The 12518-nt window shown below is 43.6% G+C and overlaps 2 protein-coding genes across 2 annotated transcripts; one reads left to right on the top strand and one right to left on the bottom strand.

The window, feature by feature from the left end:
• Nucleotides 1–1243: 1243 nt before the first annotated feature.
• Nucleotides 1244–2983, bottom strand: LOC308575247 (uncharacterized protein). The gene is made up of 2 exons (XM_081173893.1): nt 2920–2983; nt 1244–2016 (listed from the first exon to the last, which is right to left on the bottom strand). Exon 2 carries the CDS (start codon nt 1996–1998, stop codon nt 1495–1497), a length of 504 nt encoding a protein of 167 aa, XP_081030019.1. The 5' UTR covers nt 1999–2016; nt 2920–2983; the 3' UTR covers nt 1244–1494.
• Nucleotides 2984–7312: 4329 nt separating this feature from the next.
• Nucleotides 7313–9204, top strand: LOC308575250 (uncharacterized protein). The gene is made up of 2 exons (XM_081173896.1): nt 7313–7389; nt 8438–9204. Exon 2 carries the CDS (start codon nt 8456–8458, stop codon nt 8951–8953), a length of 498 nt encoding a protein of 165 aa, XP_081030022.1. The 5' UTR covers nt 7313–7389; nt 8438–8455; the 3' UTR covers nt 8954–9204.
• Nucleotides 9205–12518: the final 3314 nt, after the last annotated feature.

The following is a 12518-nucleotide window of genomic DNA, read 5'->3' as shown; positions in this document are numbered from 1 at the left end:
CTGCAAGGGATTCCGTTAAAGGAATACAAGGGCTCATTATTGCTTTTGTCCGAACCCTGTCAAGGGGCTAGGGCCACGCAAGAGCCCCTGGTTGCATTTGGGGAAGGCTGAGGGCAGGCTCCCTGCTCTGTCGCTACCCTCAAATTTATTCCCCTTTTCTGACTTTCGTAGGCTTGCGAAATATCAGTCTGTCCCCCACTGGGGGGCAGATAGTCGCAACCAATGCCTAAGCAACCACTCACATTTTTTGCATTTTAATAAAGTTGTGGCCAAAATTATGCCAAAAAACCTTAAACAAAAATTCTGTGTGTTGTGTGAGTTATTTGGGGTGGCCTGGGGACCTTGACATGCAAAACATCCAGCTGTTCTAATTCCTGCTAAGCAATATTTTCCCAATCCCCAGATTCTATAGTTTCAATATAGGGTTTCGCGCTAAGTATACAATTCCTGGTAAAAGGTTTCTGCAATTTCTCGCATCTTTATCCTTATATTTAATTGATGGAATAAACATTTGGATCTGTTTATCTTTCAGATGTTTTGATAGTGATTTAGATGGTTTATTGCTGTATTTCAACCATCTTTGATTTTTTTTACAGTTGGCAAAGCATTCCAGTTTTTCGGCTTGGATATTTTGAATGTTCTCTGTTGTTCTTAACTTCATACATCATGTTTGCTTATGCTAATGTGTCTTTTCTTAATATTTAAACCATTTTTTTCTGCTTGAGAGAATCTCTTATACATCTCAGCTGCTGCTATTTTTGTTTTGTCAGAACACCTCTGATATAAGATTCAGTTGCATCCCATACATGGCCATGGTGTTTATGCACTTTTAAAAAACCAATCTAAATATTGTTCTATTTGTGTCTTTCTATCTGCTCTTACTGATATACTGTTATTCATTCTCTAGAGTTTATTATTACAATTATTTGACATTTTGATGTTCAATTTTATTAGTGCATGATCTGCATAAATCTTTAGTAATACTGGAATAGATTTCACTCAAGTGACCAAATTAGCAGATATTTTAAAATATCACATTCAACAGGATCTATGAGCTTGCAAGTAAAATGTATAATCCCTTAAAGTTGGAGTATAACACCTCCAAACATCTGTCAATTTTTTGTTGGCAAACATGCCTTGAGACACATTACAGTTTTAATTTAGACAAAAAGTCGCTTCAGTCAGCTGGACAGCTTGCTGTGAGGAACTGAGGCCAAGTGTTAAAAAAACCAACACACATGGGTTACCATAATGCGACAAAAGCTTTATTGAAAAGATTCAAGAAATGACATTGATAGCTGTATGAGAAATACAGAGGAAATTTAGCATATAAGCATCTTAGTTTTCTGGACTTCAAAGCCAAGAGGTGGGGGATGAAGAGGGTTCAACTTCAGCAGTGGATCCTGGGATTTAGCTCTTTTGAACCACGCCCAATGGATCTGTATCAAGCTCTCTGATTATCAGTTCATAATATGCTTCTCAGGTTTAATTGGCTTATGCACAGATGTTACCACGACGCCCGAACTTCCTTCCAAGGAGTGCTCCACTCCCATAGCCCAAACCATAGCCGAAGCCCCCAGAGCTTCCAAGGAGGCCAGACCCATAGCCCAAGCCCCCATAGCCTCCTACGATCCCGGAACCACCAACGGCACATGGAGTGTTGCCTCCAACAGCCACAGGCTCACAGCTGGCAGAGAGGATAGGCCCTGGGATGGTCACAACGGAGGCAGGTGGCTGGATCACAACTTCTGCTGGTGGGATTTGGTTGATGCAGGATGGGACAACTCCTGCCAGGACTCCAAGGTTGGCTGCTCTTTCAGCACCTCCATATCCATAGCCAAGACCACCAAATCCGTAGCCGAATCCTCCATTTCCATAGCCGAGACCTCCCAATCCATAGCCGAGACCACCATAGCCAAGACCTCCTGCTGATCCAAACCCAACGGTGGGGGTGGAAGCACAGGATGGGACAGCGCAGGATGGACCACAGTCAACCATTGTAGGATGGAGGTGAGTCTGAAACCAAAAACACCAAGGTAACACAGTAAGCCATGGCTGAAGATGAATCTAAAAAATAAGGTTGCAGAACTAAGCAGAACATGGAGCACGAAAACCAAAAAACAACAGAGAATTATAAATCGTCAGATATGATGTATATGAAGGAGGCCCAGTGTTGCATGCTTCAACTCCCACCAGATGTAGACAGAACGTTCTATGGTCAAGGATCATGACAGTTGTAGTTCAAAAACAATTGGAAGCCCAGTACTTATTCTCTACTCTCCGACACATGTTCCAACCAATCAGGGTTCACATATTATAGGTTTATTGTCCAAACTCCATCTGTGAGGTTTTGTCTTCTTCCCAAAAATTACTACTTTAATTTTAGAATGGTTGACTGTTCACTGTTCACTGCTCTTTTGTGCAAAAGACATTCAACTTCCTCAAAATTCTCTGCATCCCAATTAAGGTAGCAGAAATCAAAACAATATTGTTGGCATACAGAAGAACTGAGAGTTTGACTTCCTGAATAGAAACAGGAAAATATTCTAGGCCTCCTAGTTCTTGAACAATATCATTTATATAAAAATTGAAAAGAAAGGGTGCTAGGCAGCATCCCTGTCAGACTCTCCTCTCAGTAGGGATATTATCAGAAAGCAACCCGTTTGCCACAAGTCTAACCCTAAGCAAAGTATGGCTATGCAGCAGTTTATACAACTATGAAGTAGGTATGATGAACTGTAGTCCTCCAGTTGTCACTGGACTTTAGTCCCCTCAGTCAGCAAGCCCAAAGGTCAAGCATGACCAAAGGTCAAGGACCAAATGGTGCTCATTCTTGCTTAGTGGGAATATCAATCTAGCCTTCTACTGTCACAAACTTCTGATAAATTACTAAGTATTTCCCCAAGAAATCGGACTTACCTGCTTCTTTGAGAAGATGTAGTGAAGACAGAAGAGTCAGATGAAGCTGTTGGAGGAAAGGAGAGAACTCTGAGCTTTTATATAGTTCTGCCAGCTGCCCCTTTGACTCAGAAACCGCCTATTTCCTGCAAACATTTTACTTAGCTGTCACCATGCAATATGCAAAATTACTTTGCTAAGCACAAAAGAGGGAGGTCACAGAATTAAGTGGTTGTAATAATGCAACACAAATAGTCTTGACACCATGTTTTTCCCTCACTCATTCTTTTAATGTTGCTGGCCTCAAGTCAAATTGCTCTAATTTATCTGTTGCTTTTAACCAGAAACACCCAGAGGGAGAGGATGGAGATTAAGGCTCCTTCATCAGCTCTGGGGACTCTCAGTCATTATCAAAGCTTTTTGCATACATATATGGGATTTTAGGACACCACCAATATTAGAGGAAGGCAGAGTCTTAAAATGTTGTACAAACATGGGAGAAGCTTTGCTGCATCAGGGAAAAGACCCAACTAACTCTGTTCTTGACAGACAGAAACAGGACCTGCGAACAATAGCAGGAAAGCGCTATGGCCCCAGTCTTCTACTTGTAGAATAACCAAGAAGCATCAGATTGGCCACTGTGGAAAAGATGATGCCTTTGCTCTAAAAAAAATTAAGCAAACAAACTAGAACTATAAGCTCCATGCAAATACACTGGTGCCTTGGTTCTTGAACGTAATCCATTCCGGAAATCCATTCGACTTCCAAAACATTCAAAAACCAAGGCGCAGCTTCTGATTGGTGCAGGCACCCTGGAAACAATAGCCGACAACCACACTGGATGTTCAGCTTCCAAAAAAAGTTCCTAAACCAAAGCATTTACTTCTGGGTTTGCGGCGTTCGGGTTCCAATTTGTTCATCAACTAAGCCATTTGAGAACCAAGGTTCCACTGTATATAAAATAAATACAATACATTTTAAAAATCTGAAACCAAAGGAAGGCACTGTTGTTGACATCTGTTCATCTTGAGAGACAATGGAGTGTGCCTACAGAGGTTAAGTCAAGCCACTGTGTTAGCAGCACTGAAGTGATCTCCTTGGGGCAAAAGCCTGGGCAGTGGGCATGGAGGTCCTGGCCAGCAGCCAAATGAAAGTAGACCAATACGTTTGGCACCAGCTCGGCTGCATGAGTTGCTGGAAGGCAGTTTACAAGGCCCCATCCAACTGTCTTGGGGACTGTACTCCAGATTTGTGTAGTATTTACTTGTTAGCCACTTCTTCATCTGAAGATATCCTGCAAGCCAGCAGAGGTTTAGGATCAGAGTTTTCCTTCTCCTTGATGGGGCTACCTTCCCAGGTTGACAAGCACCATCTGCCCCACACTTCCCTATACAACTCATGCAGAAACCACCTTCTTGATTGTTGGGCCCACTATTGGTCTTGTTAGCTCAATCCAAGCAGGGAAAGTCCCTAGCTCACCAAGGGTTTGAGGCCTATTGGCTACCCTCACCTGGTTTAGGGGGACAGTCGAAGCTGCTCCTGGGGTGTGGCCAATGTCTCATGCTGCCAGCTTCTGGGAGCCATCGGTGAGATTTGAGTGCAGGGTGGGGACCAAAGGTGGGCAAAATATCTGAAAAAGAGCATGTTGTGTCCCCAGACAGAGGCACTATCCCTCCCTGAACACCCTGAACACCCCAAAAGAATGCTATTATTACTATTACTATTACTATTACTATTACTATTACTATTACTATTACTATTACTATTACTATTACTATTACTCCCCAGTCGCTCTGGGCAGCTCCTAGCACCCTAGAAGAATATTAAAAACATATATATATATGGAAGTTTTTAATGTTATATATATATATATATACACACCATATATATTTATGGTTAACAAGCAATTAGCAATCCCGCTTTCAGAAACCATCAAAACACTTTCATTTATTAGCAACAAATCACAAACACAGATAGCTGAAATGATTGTGATGGTGGATGTCATTCTTAGGTTGCATCCATCAAAATCCATCAAGGGTGATGTCTGGCTTGTTCATTGCTTTCAGTTGGTCTACTCTCAGTATGGATAAACAACAGATCACCAAAAAGCTGCCATCTCTTCTATCGACCCCATGCAATCTTGCATATTGATGGGACAGAGGATAGGATTTCTGATGCTTGTATAAGAATGAATATGGAAACAGGTGGCTATTCCGGGGTTTTATTACATCTTAGTTAAGTTTTGCATTTTGTTGGCAACTTTGACATTATGAGTTGCAGAGGGATTGGAAATTCATGCAATCCGGGATGGCTGATGTAATAAGTGAATTTAATATTTGATCCCTTATTTACTGGCACCATTTTCTAGTACAGGGCTGCTAAATCTGAAGTTCTCCAGATGTTTTGCTGGATCACAACTCCCATCATCACTGGCTACATCGAACCTATTTCCCCCCAAAACGATTTCTCACTAACGCTGTCAAATAATGTTGCTTTATTGGGTACCTGTATATATGATAACCTTGTGTCAATGAATATTAGAGCTTTACTTATACAGTTATTTTTTGAAACTGTATTTGAAGGGATCTCTTTTATTACAGGCAGGCAATGCAACCTGATTAAAAGCTAGCTTTACTTAATTTGTTAAGAGATGGCCGTAAAAATTAAATGTGGAAGGATCTAGCAGTCTTTTTGTCTGCAGCTAGAACTTCATAAAGGGACGCTGGTGGCGCTGTGGGTTAAACCACAGGTACTAGGGCTTGCTGATCAGAAGGTCGGCGGTTCAAATCCCCGCAACGGGGTGAGCTCCCGTTGATCAGTCCCTGCTCCTGCCAACCTAGCAGTTCAAAAGCACATCAAAGTGCAAGTAGATAAATAGGTACCTGTCAGGGAACTGCCATCGGAAGAACAGGAGGTGGAAGGGCTCACGCAGGTTGGGAGAGACTCAGCAGCTGAAGAGGGAACCAGCAGGGGGAGAGGAGGGGCTCCGAGGGAAAGTGAGCAGGAGGGATGGCTCAGAGACACTTCCAGCGAGGACAGTGGGGAGGTTTCAGGACCTCCTATAGGGACACCCACTCCTCGCCGGAAACTGTCATGCCGAGAGTCCAGAAGACGCGTTTCCGTTAAGGAGCTTTTATGTTGGAAACAATTCCGAAAGCAACCACTGTCGGAATCTGCCAGAGACTGACGGAGCCATGCTTAAGGCACTCCGTCACAGACAGAGGTTTGCGGACTTGACCAAACTCTGAGGGACTAGGATTTTACGCACAAGCAGCTCATCATCCCATCACAGTACCACTCCGGCAGGAAGGTAAACGGTATTTCCGTGCACTGCTCTGGTTCACCAGAAGTGGCTTAGTCATGCTGGCCACATGACCTGGAAGCTCCCTTGGCCAATAAAGCGAGATGAGCGCCACAACCCCAGAGTCAGCCACGACTGGACCTAATGGTCAGGGGACCCTTTACCTTTACCTTTTAGAAATTCATAAACATAAAATTGGAAAACAGCAACTAGTTTAGCTACAGAAGCATGATGACTATGGAGCATAGCTCTTGTGGAGACACCAGTGAAGCATTTTAGAGCACCAAGGAACACAAAGACCAAAGATCATTTTGAAACTCTATGGTATATGTTAATCAACACAGTGGAAAGAACAATGTTGTTTCCTCACCACCAGCCACTCATTGCTCACTCTGGAACCATCAGTTAAGGCAAAGTGGAAGATACAAGTGATAAAAACCAACTCTAAACATTGAGACTAACCTGCTTAATATTTAACAGCACTGTCTGCATTGCTAATATGTGGAATGTTTCTTGGAAGGTGGGGGTACAAGAGGATTGTTTGCTTTGAAGAAAAAAAATCAGAAAAATAGATAAAAAGAAAAACCACATCTAGTCCAGCATCCTATTCTCACTGTGCCCGACCAGATTCAATGAAAAGCCCACAAGAAGGATGTGATTTCCATAGCCTTCTTCCCAATGGTTTCCACTGCAGTAGAGGTAGAGAACGATGGCAATGTGTTGTGGCTGGAAAGATCAACTGAAATCCTGGATGTGAAAGTCAAGTAGCCCACTCTGAACACCCACGGCTACTTTAGCTATTTTGAAGAGAGAAAAATGGGGACAACGTATCTGTTGATCTGTCTGACAGAAAAGGAACATACAATCATTTCTTTTAACTTTGTTTTGCAGAGGAATTAAGAAGCCAAGATCAAAAGTGTCAGAGTGGGAGAGACGCGTTGTGGGAAGTTGAGGAAATGCTAACACTTTTGTCTCATTTTTCGTTCTTATTAAAATAATTAGGGGGCCTGAGGCATATCACAAATTATTTGCTAATTCAAGCTTCAGAGGAACAGGGGGTGTATCCAAGCCGATTGTGGGGCCATTAGGGGATCCAGTCAAAAGAGTATAAAAGGGTTCCCTGGGCTGAGATATCTCAACAGCTTCCCTGAACTTCATCTCCTCTCCATTTCTACTCCTCTGAGACTTTGGTAAGTCACATCTTTACTTGATAGAGCATGAGGCTCTTAACCTCAGGGTCAAGGATTCGAGCCCCACACTGGGCAAAAAGATTCCTGGATTGGTTGAGCTAGATTACCTTCTTGGTCCTTTTCAACTCTACCATTCTATGAGTCTACGCTGGGATCTTGCATTTGCATGATTCTTGCACTGATCAGAGGGTTCAACTAACTGAATTCCAACTCTTTTATTCTGCGAGGTGGATAGCTCTCCCCAGGGGTGCCAAATTGAATAAAATATGGGGGGCAGGTAAGTACGCCTACACCATTTGAATGGCAATGCTAATCAACTTGAAGGGAGGGCAGCCCACTCAAATATTTTATGGGCTCGCCAAAGGGACCTACAACCAGGAATCTTAATCCTTCATGTTGCTGGTTGGCTTCTTTTCTGTATCTATCTTATGAAATCATGTATTTATCCTGAGTCTATATTGGTATCGTCTACAATGACTAGCTGTGATTCTCCAACGTTTCAAGGAGGGAGCATTTACCAGCTCAACCTGCAGATTCCCGGAACTGAACCTGGGACTTTCTGCATGCAAACCATGCATCCTGCCGCTGAGCAATGACCCTATGAACCTTCCCATAGAAATAAAGAAAGAGCCTAGACTTCAAGGCTCTGTCTAAAGCGCTGACTTAAATAGAAGCATATGAAGTTGACCTGTAGCATGTCAGACCACTGGACCCCTAGTTCAGTATTATCTACACTGACTAGAAGCTGCTCTATAGGACTTCAGGCAAGGGACATTCCCTGACGTTCCTGGGACCATGAGGGATAAGATTTAGGACCCACAATGGAGAGAAACGTTGTAGTGAACAATACAGAATCCATGAATTAGTGCTTAATGTTTGTTGAATAACAGAAAAGAGCTGATTTTCAATCAAGCAGAAAGGAAGATGGTTTAAGTTGGGGAAAATGGGAATGGGGGAAATATCCTACCAACTCTGACAGATCCCCTGCACTCCCAATTGAAGTGATGTACCCCACACTTATTTTCTCCCTTGGTGTTTTTGGTTTCAGACTCACCTCCATCCAACAATGGTTGACTGTGGTCCATCCTGCGCTGTCCCATCCTGTGCTTCCACCCCCACCGTTGGGTTTGGCTCAGCAGGAGGTCTTGGCTATGGTGGTCTCGGCTATGGATTGGGAGGTCTCGGCTATGGAAATGGAGGATTCGGCTACGGATTTGGTGGTCTCGGCTATGGATATGGAGGTGCTGAAAGAGCAGCCAACCTCGGAGTCCTGGCAGGAGTTGCCCCATCCTGCATCAACCAGATCCCACCAGCAGAGGTCGTGATCCAGCCACCTGCCTGCGTTGTGACCATCCCAGGGCCCATCCTCTCTGCCAGCTGTGAGCCTGTGGCTGTTGGAGGCAACACTCCATGTGCTGTTGGTGGTTCTGGGATCGTAGGGGGTTATGGCTATGGTGGGTTGGGCTATGGGTCTGGCCTCCTTGGAAGCTCTGGGGGTTTCGGCTATGGTTTGGGTTACGGGAGGGGAAGGAAGTTCGGGCGTCGTTTTAGCATCTGTGCATAAACCAATTAAACCTGAGAAGCATATTATGAACTGATAATCAGAGAGCTTGATACAGATCCATTGAACGTTGTTCAAAAGAGCTAAATCCCAGAAACCACTGCTGAAGTTGAACCCTCTTCATCCCTCACCTCTTCGCTTTGAAGTCTAGAAAACTAAGATGCTTATATGCTAAATTTCTTCTGTATTTCTCATACAGCTATCAATGTCATTTCTTGACTCTTTTCAATAAAGCTTTTGGCGCATTACAGTAATCCATGTGTGTTGGTTTTTGTAACACTTGGCCTCAGTTACTCACAGCAAGCTGTCCAGCTGACTGAAGCGACTTTTTGTCTAAATTAAAACTGGAATGTGTCTCAAGGCATGTTTGCCAACAAAAAATTGACAGATGTTTGGAGGTTTTATGCTTCAACTGGGTCCTAAATAGTTCAACAATCAGTTCTAGTCTTATGAGAGAAGGAGACAAGCGAGGTGGCTTTCATGTCATGAACCACAAACAAACCAAACTATTATATGAGAGAAGTCCAAGGGATAAATGTTTATGGGATTGGTGTTTTGTTCAGATATGTGTGTGCAATATGATTCAGCTAAGGTCATTAAAGCATATTACTGAAAGAAAATCATTGATATGGCAGATATCCATATTGTTTCTATAAATTTATGAGGACTGGGAGATGCCATCAAGTGATGGAGGGTCTCTGACTGTACTGGAAGGCAGAGGCCCTACATTATTTTTTTTCTACAACAGACACCCCATGTGACCACTACTCATAGATTACACTGGGCAACAATTTTTTTACTTTTTGAATGTTGTCTAGATTTCTACAACTGATTTAGGGTATTTTTGCACTGCTGAATCAGGAAATGGCATCCGTTTCTCTCCATCAGGTCAGGTTTACTGTAAACTGAATTGTGGGCATTGATAAAGGTAAGTACACGTAAATTGCATGTTGCTTCACCATTTTTCAAACTTCAGGGCTTGAACTTCTGTTTCTTGGAACTCCTGGAATGCTCAGCAGCAAGGAGGTCTCTCTTCAGAGTCCAACAGTAGTAAGCCATCATGACTGCGTCCCAGCGACCCTGATACCTGGTCTCCATCTCTTTCATGTCCTGATGGAATCTCTCCCCCTGCTCGTCACTCATTGAACCCAGGTTCTCAGGAAACCGGTCTATATGTGAAAATAGGTAGTGCATCTTGACGCTCATGTTGCAGCCCAGGTTTCTGAAAGCAGTCAGCATGTTGTTGACAAGTTCTGTGTAGTTTCTGGCCTTATTGTTGCCCAGAAAGTTCTTCACTACCAGAACAAATGCCTTCCACGTTTCCAGTTCCACTTCGTTCATTGAGTTTCTGAACTCTGGATCTCTGATGAGCTGACGGATCTGAGGACCGTCAAAGATGCCAGCTTTCAACTTCTCCAAGGTCAATCCTGAAAAAGCCTGGCACAAGTAAGTGAAGCAGTCACCATCCTTGTCCAGAGCCTTGGTGAACTGCTTGATTAAGCCGAGCTTGATGTGCAGCAGTGGGAAGAGTATTCTGTCTCTGTCCACCAGAGGGTCATTGATGATGTTTCTTTCTTTGCAAGGCACCAATTCCTCCCGCACAGGCCAGTCCTTCTTTGTGTAATGCTGAGCACGGTCCCTACTATCCCACATGCACAGAAAACATGGGTACTTGGTGAAGCCAGACTGTTGTCCCAACAAAAAGTTCACCATCTTCAGGTCAACACAAATAAACCACTTATGCGGATCATAACCAATTTTCTCCAGCACATACTTCACCACTTCATAGTTCTCCTTCAGTGTACTCGAGTGAGCCAGGGGTATAGAGGCAAACTGGTTGCCGTTGTGTAGCAGAACACATTTCAGTGATCACTTGCTGCTGTCAATGAACAGTCTCCAATCTTTGGGTTCGTACTGTGGCCAAGCTTGAGCAGAAGCTGGGCAATATCTGCACAGTACACTAAGTCCTTCTCTTCCGAGAAAAAACAGAGGTATTCTTGATGCCTGTTGCGGAAGAAGCTGATGCGAGCACTGTCAGAGAGGAGGTTTTCCCTCCTTCAATCTGGATGCCAACAGTTCAGCAGAGTCCTTTGACAAGCTGAGGTCGCAAACTAGATCATTCAACTCCTTTTGGGAAAATGGATGTGGAGCATCATCTTCAAGAATGACTTCTTCTTCTTCATGTCCTTCAACACTGGAGACATCAGGATACTTTGTGGGGCGGCTGCCCCATTAACTTAGTTTTGATCCCCCAACTTTATGCTTTGCTGGACCAATTTATGGAAGATTTCAAGGTTTTATGACTTCAAACTGATCCCTTTTCGACATAATCACCCAGAACTATCGGACCTGAATACTTCTTGTCATTAAAATAATCATTTCCAATCAAAACAATTATTCGACATGGCATTTTACCCCCACCAACTTCTTCTAAAATGCTCCACACAAGTGTACATGTGAACAAAAACGTAAAAAAGACATGTGGCCATAGCTCAAAAACTTGACCTGATTGAGCAAAACCAATGTGATTTTTGGATTCAGCACATCAGATTTGTCCTAAATCAACTGAAAAAAATGCAGACAACAAATTTGTTGTTGACCAGTGTTATTATCCCACTTCTACTTTGGTAGTAACTGTATGGCAGCTGGATATAGGTATTCCAGAGGGGTGACCATATTTATATCTCAATCATTTCACTTTCAGGTACAAAAATAAAAACCAAGACAGAGAAGAAAATATTTTTGTGGCTGGGGAACTATGCAATCATCCCCTTACTTTCTCATCTGTTTACTCTCTGAGTAATAATCCACCCCCTTTATAGCTCAAACGCTTAAAGGTAAAGGGACCATTAGGTCCAGTTGCGGATGACTCTGGGATTGCGGCGCTCATCTCGTTTTTTTGGCCGAGGGAGCCGGCGTACAGCTTCCGGGTCATGTGGTCCATGACTAAGCCACATATTTAAATTGAAGCTATAATTGTATCAGATCATTCCCCTACCACAGTCATGCTGCAAATGCAATATCATATCACCCCTGAACCTATTTCATGATATCTCAGAGGAGACAAACCAAAAGGCTATAACAAATTATTTCAACAGGAATGGCTAATCTGATGTCCAACACAATATTCTTGGGGATGTCTGAGGCATTTGTATTGTGGATGAGACTAAAAGAAATTGAGCTCTCTTCCAAAGACACAAATCATGGCAGAATGCAAGATTTGGAATTAAAGCATAAACACGGTTTGTGTTCAACCCTTCCTGGTTCCCATGCCGGGTAGTCATAGGAGCCAATGCCTAAGGCCAATACCTTCAATTCTGTAATCAATAAAGTTGTGGCCATTTACGCCCATTAACCTTAACTAACGTGTCCTGTGTCTTCATTTCATTGGGGGAGGGAACTTGCCACGCAAAGCCATTTCCGAGCCTCGGGAGGAGAGGGTGTTGCGGGCTGGCCCCTCCCACAAGCGCGGGGCTGGAGTTTAGCCCTGCGAGAGCCAGGGAATCCCTGGGGGCGTGCCTCTCCGCCTTCCCCCTGCCCACCAATCGGCGGGCCGGGGAGGCGTGGC

The sequence above is a fragment of the Podarcis bocagei genome (assembly GCF_964188305.1).
Source record: "Podarcis bocagei genome assembly, chromosome: 16".
NCBI lineage: Eukaryota > Metazoa > Chordata > Lepidosauria > Squamata > Lacertidae > Podarcis > Podarcis bocagei.
Note: the sequence above shows the minus strand (reverse complement) of the source record. Positions and strands in the feature narration are given on the sequence as shown.

Coding starts and splice junctions, on each gene's coding strand:
- LOC308575247 (XM_081173893.1), bottom strand. CDS start 1,998: ATGGTTGACTGTGGTCCATCCTGCGCTGTCCCATCCTGTGCTTCCACC.
- LOC308575250 (XM_081173896.1), top strand. CDS start 8,456: ATGGTTGACTGTGGTCCATCCTGCGCTGTCCCATCCTGTGCTTCCACC.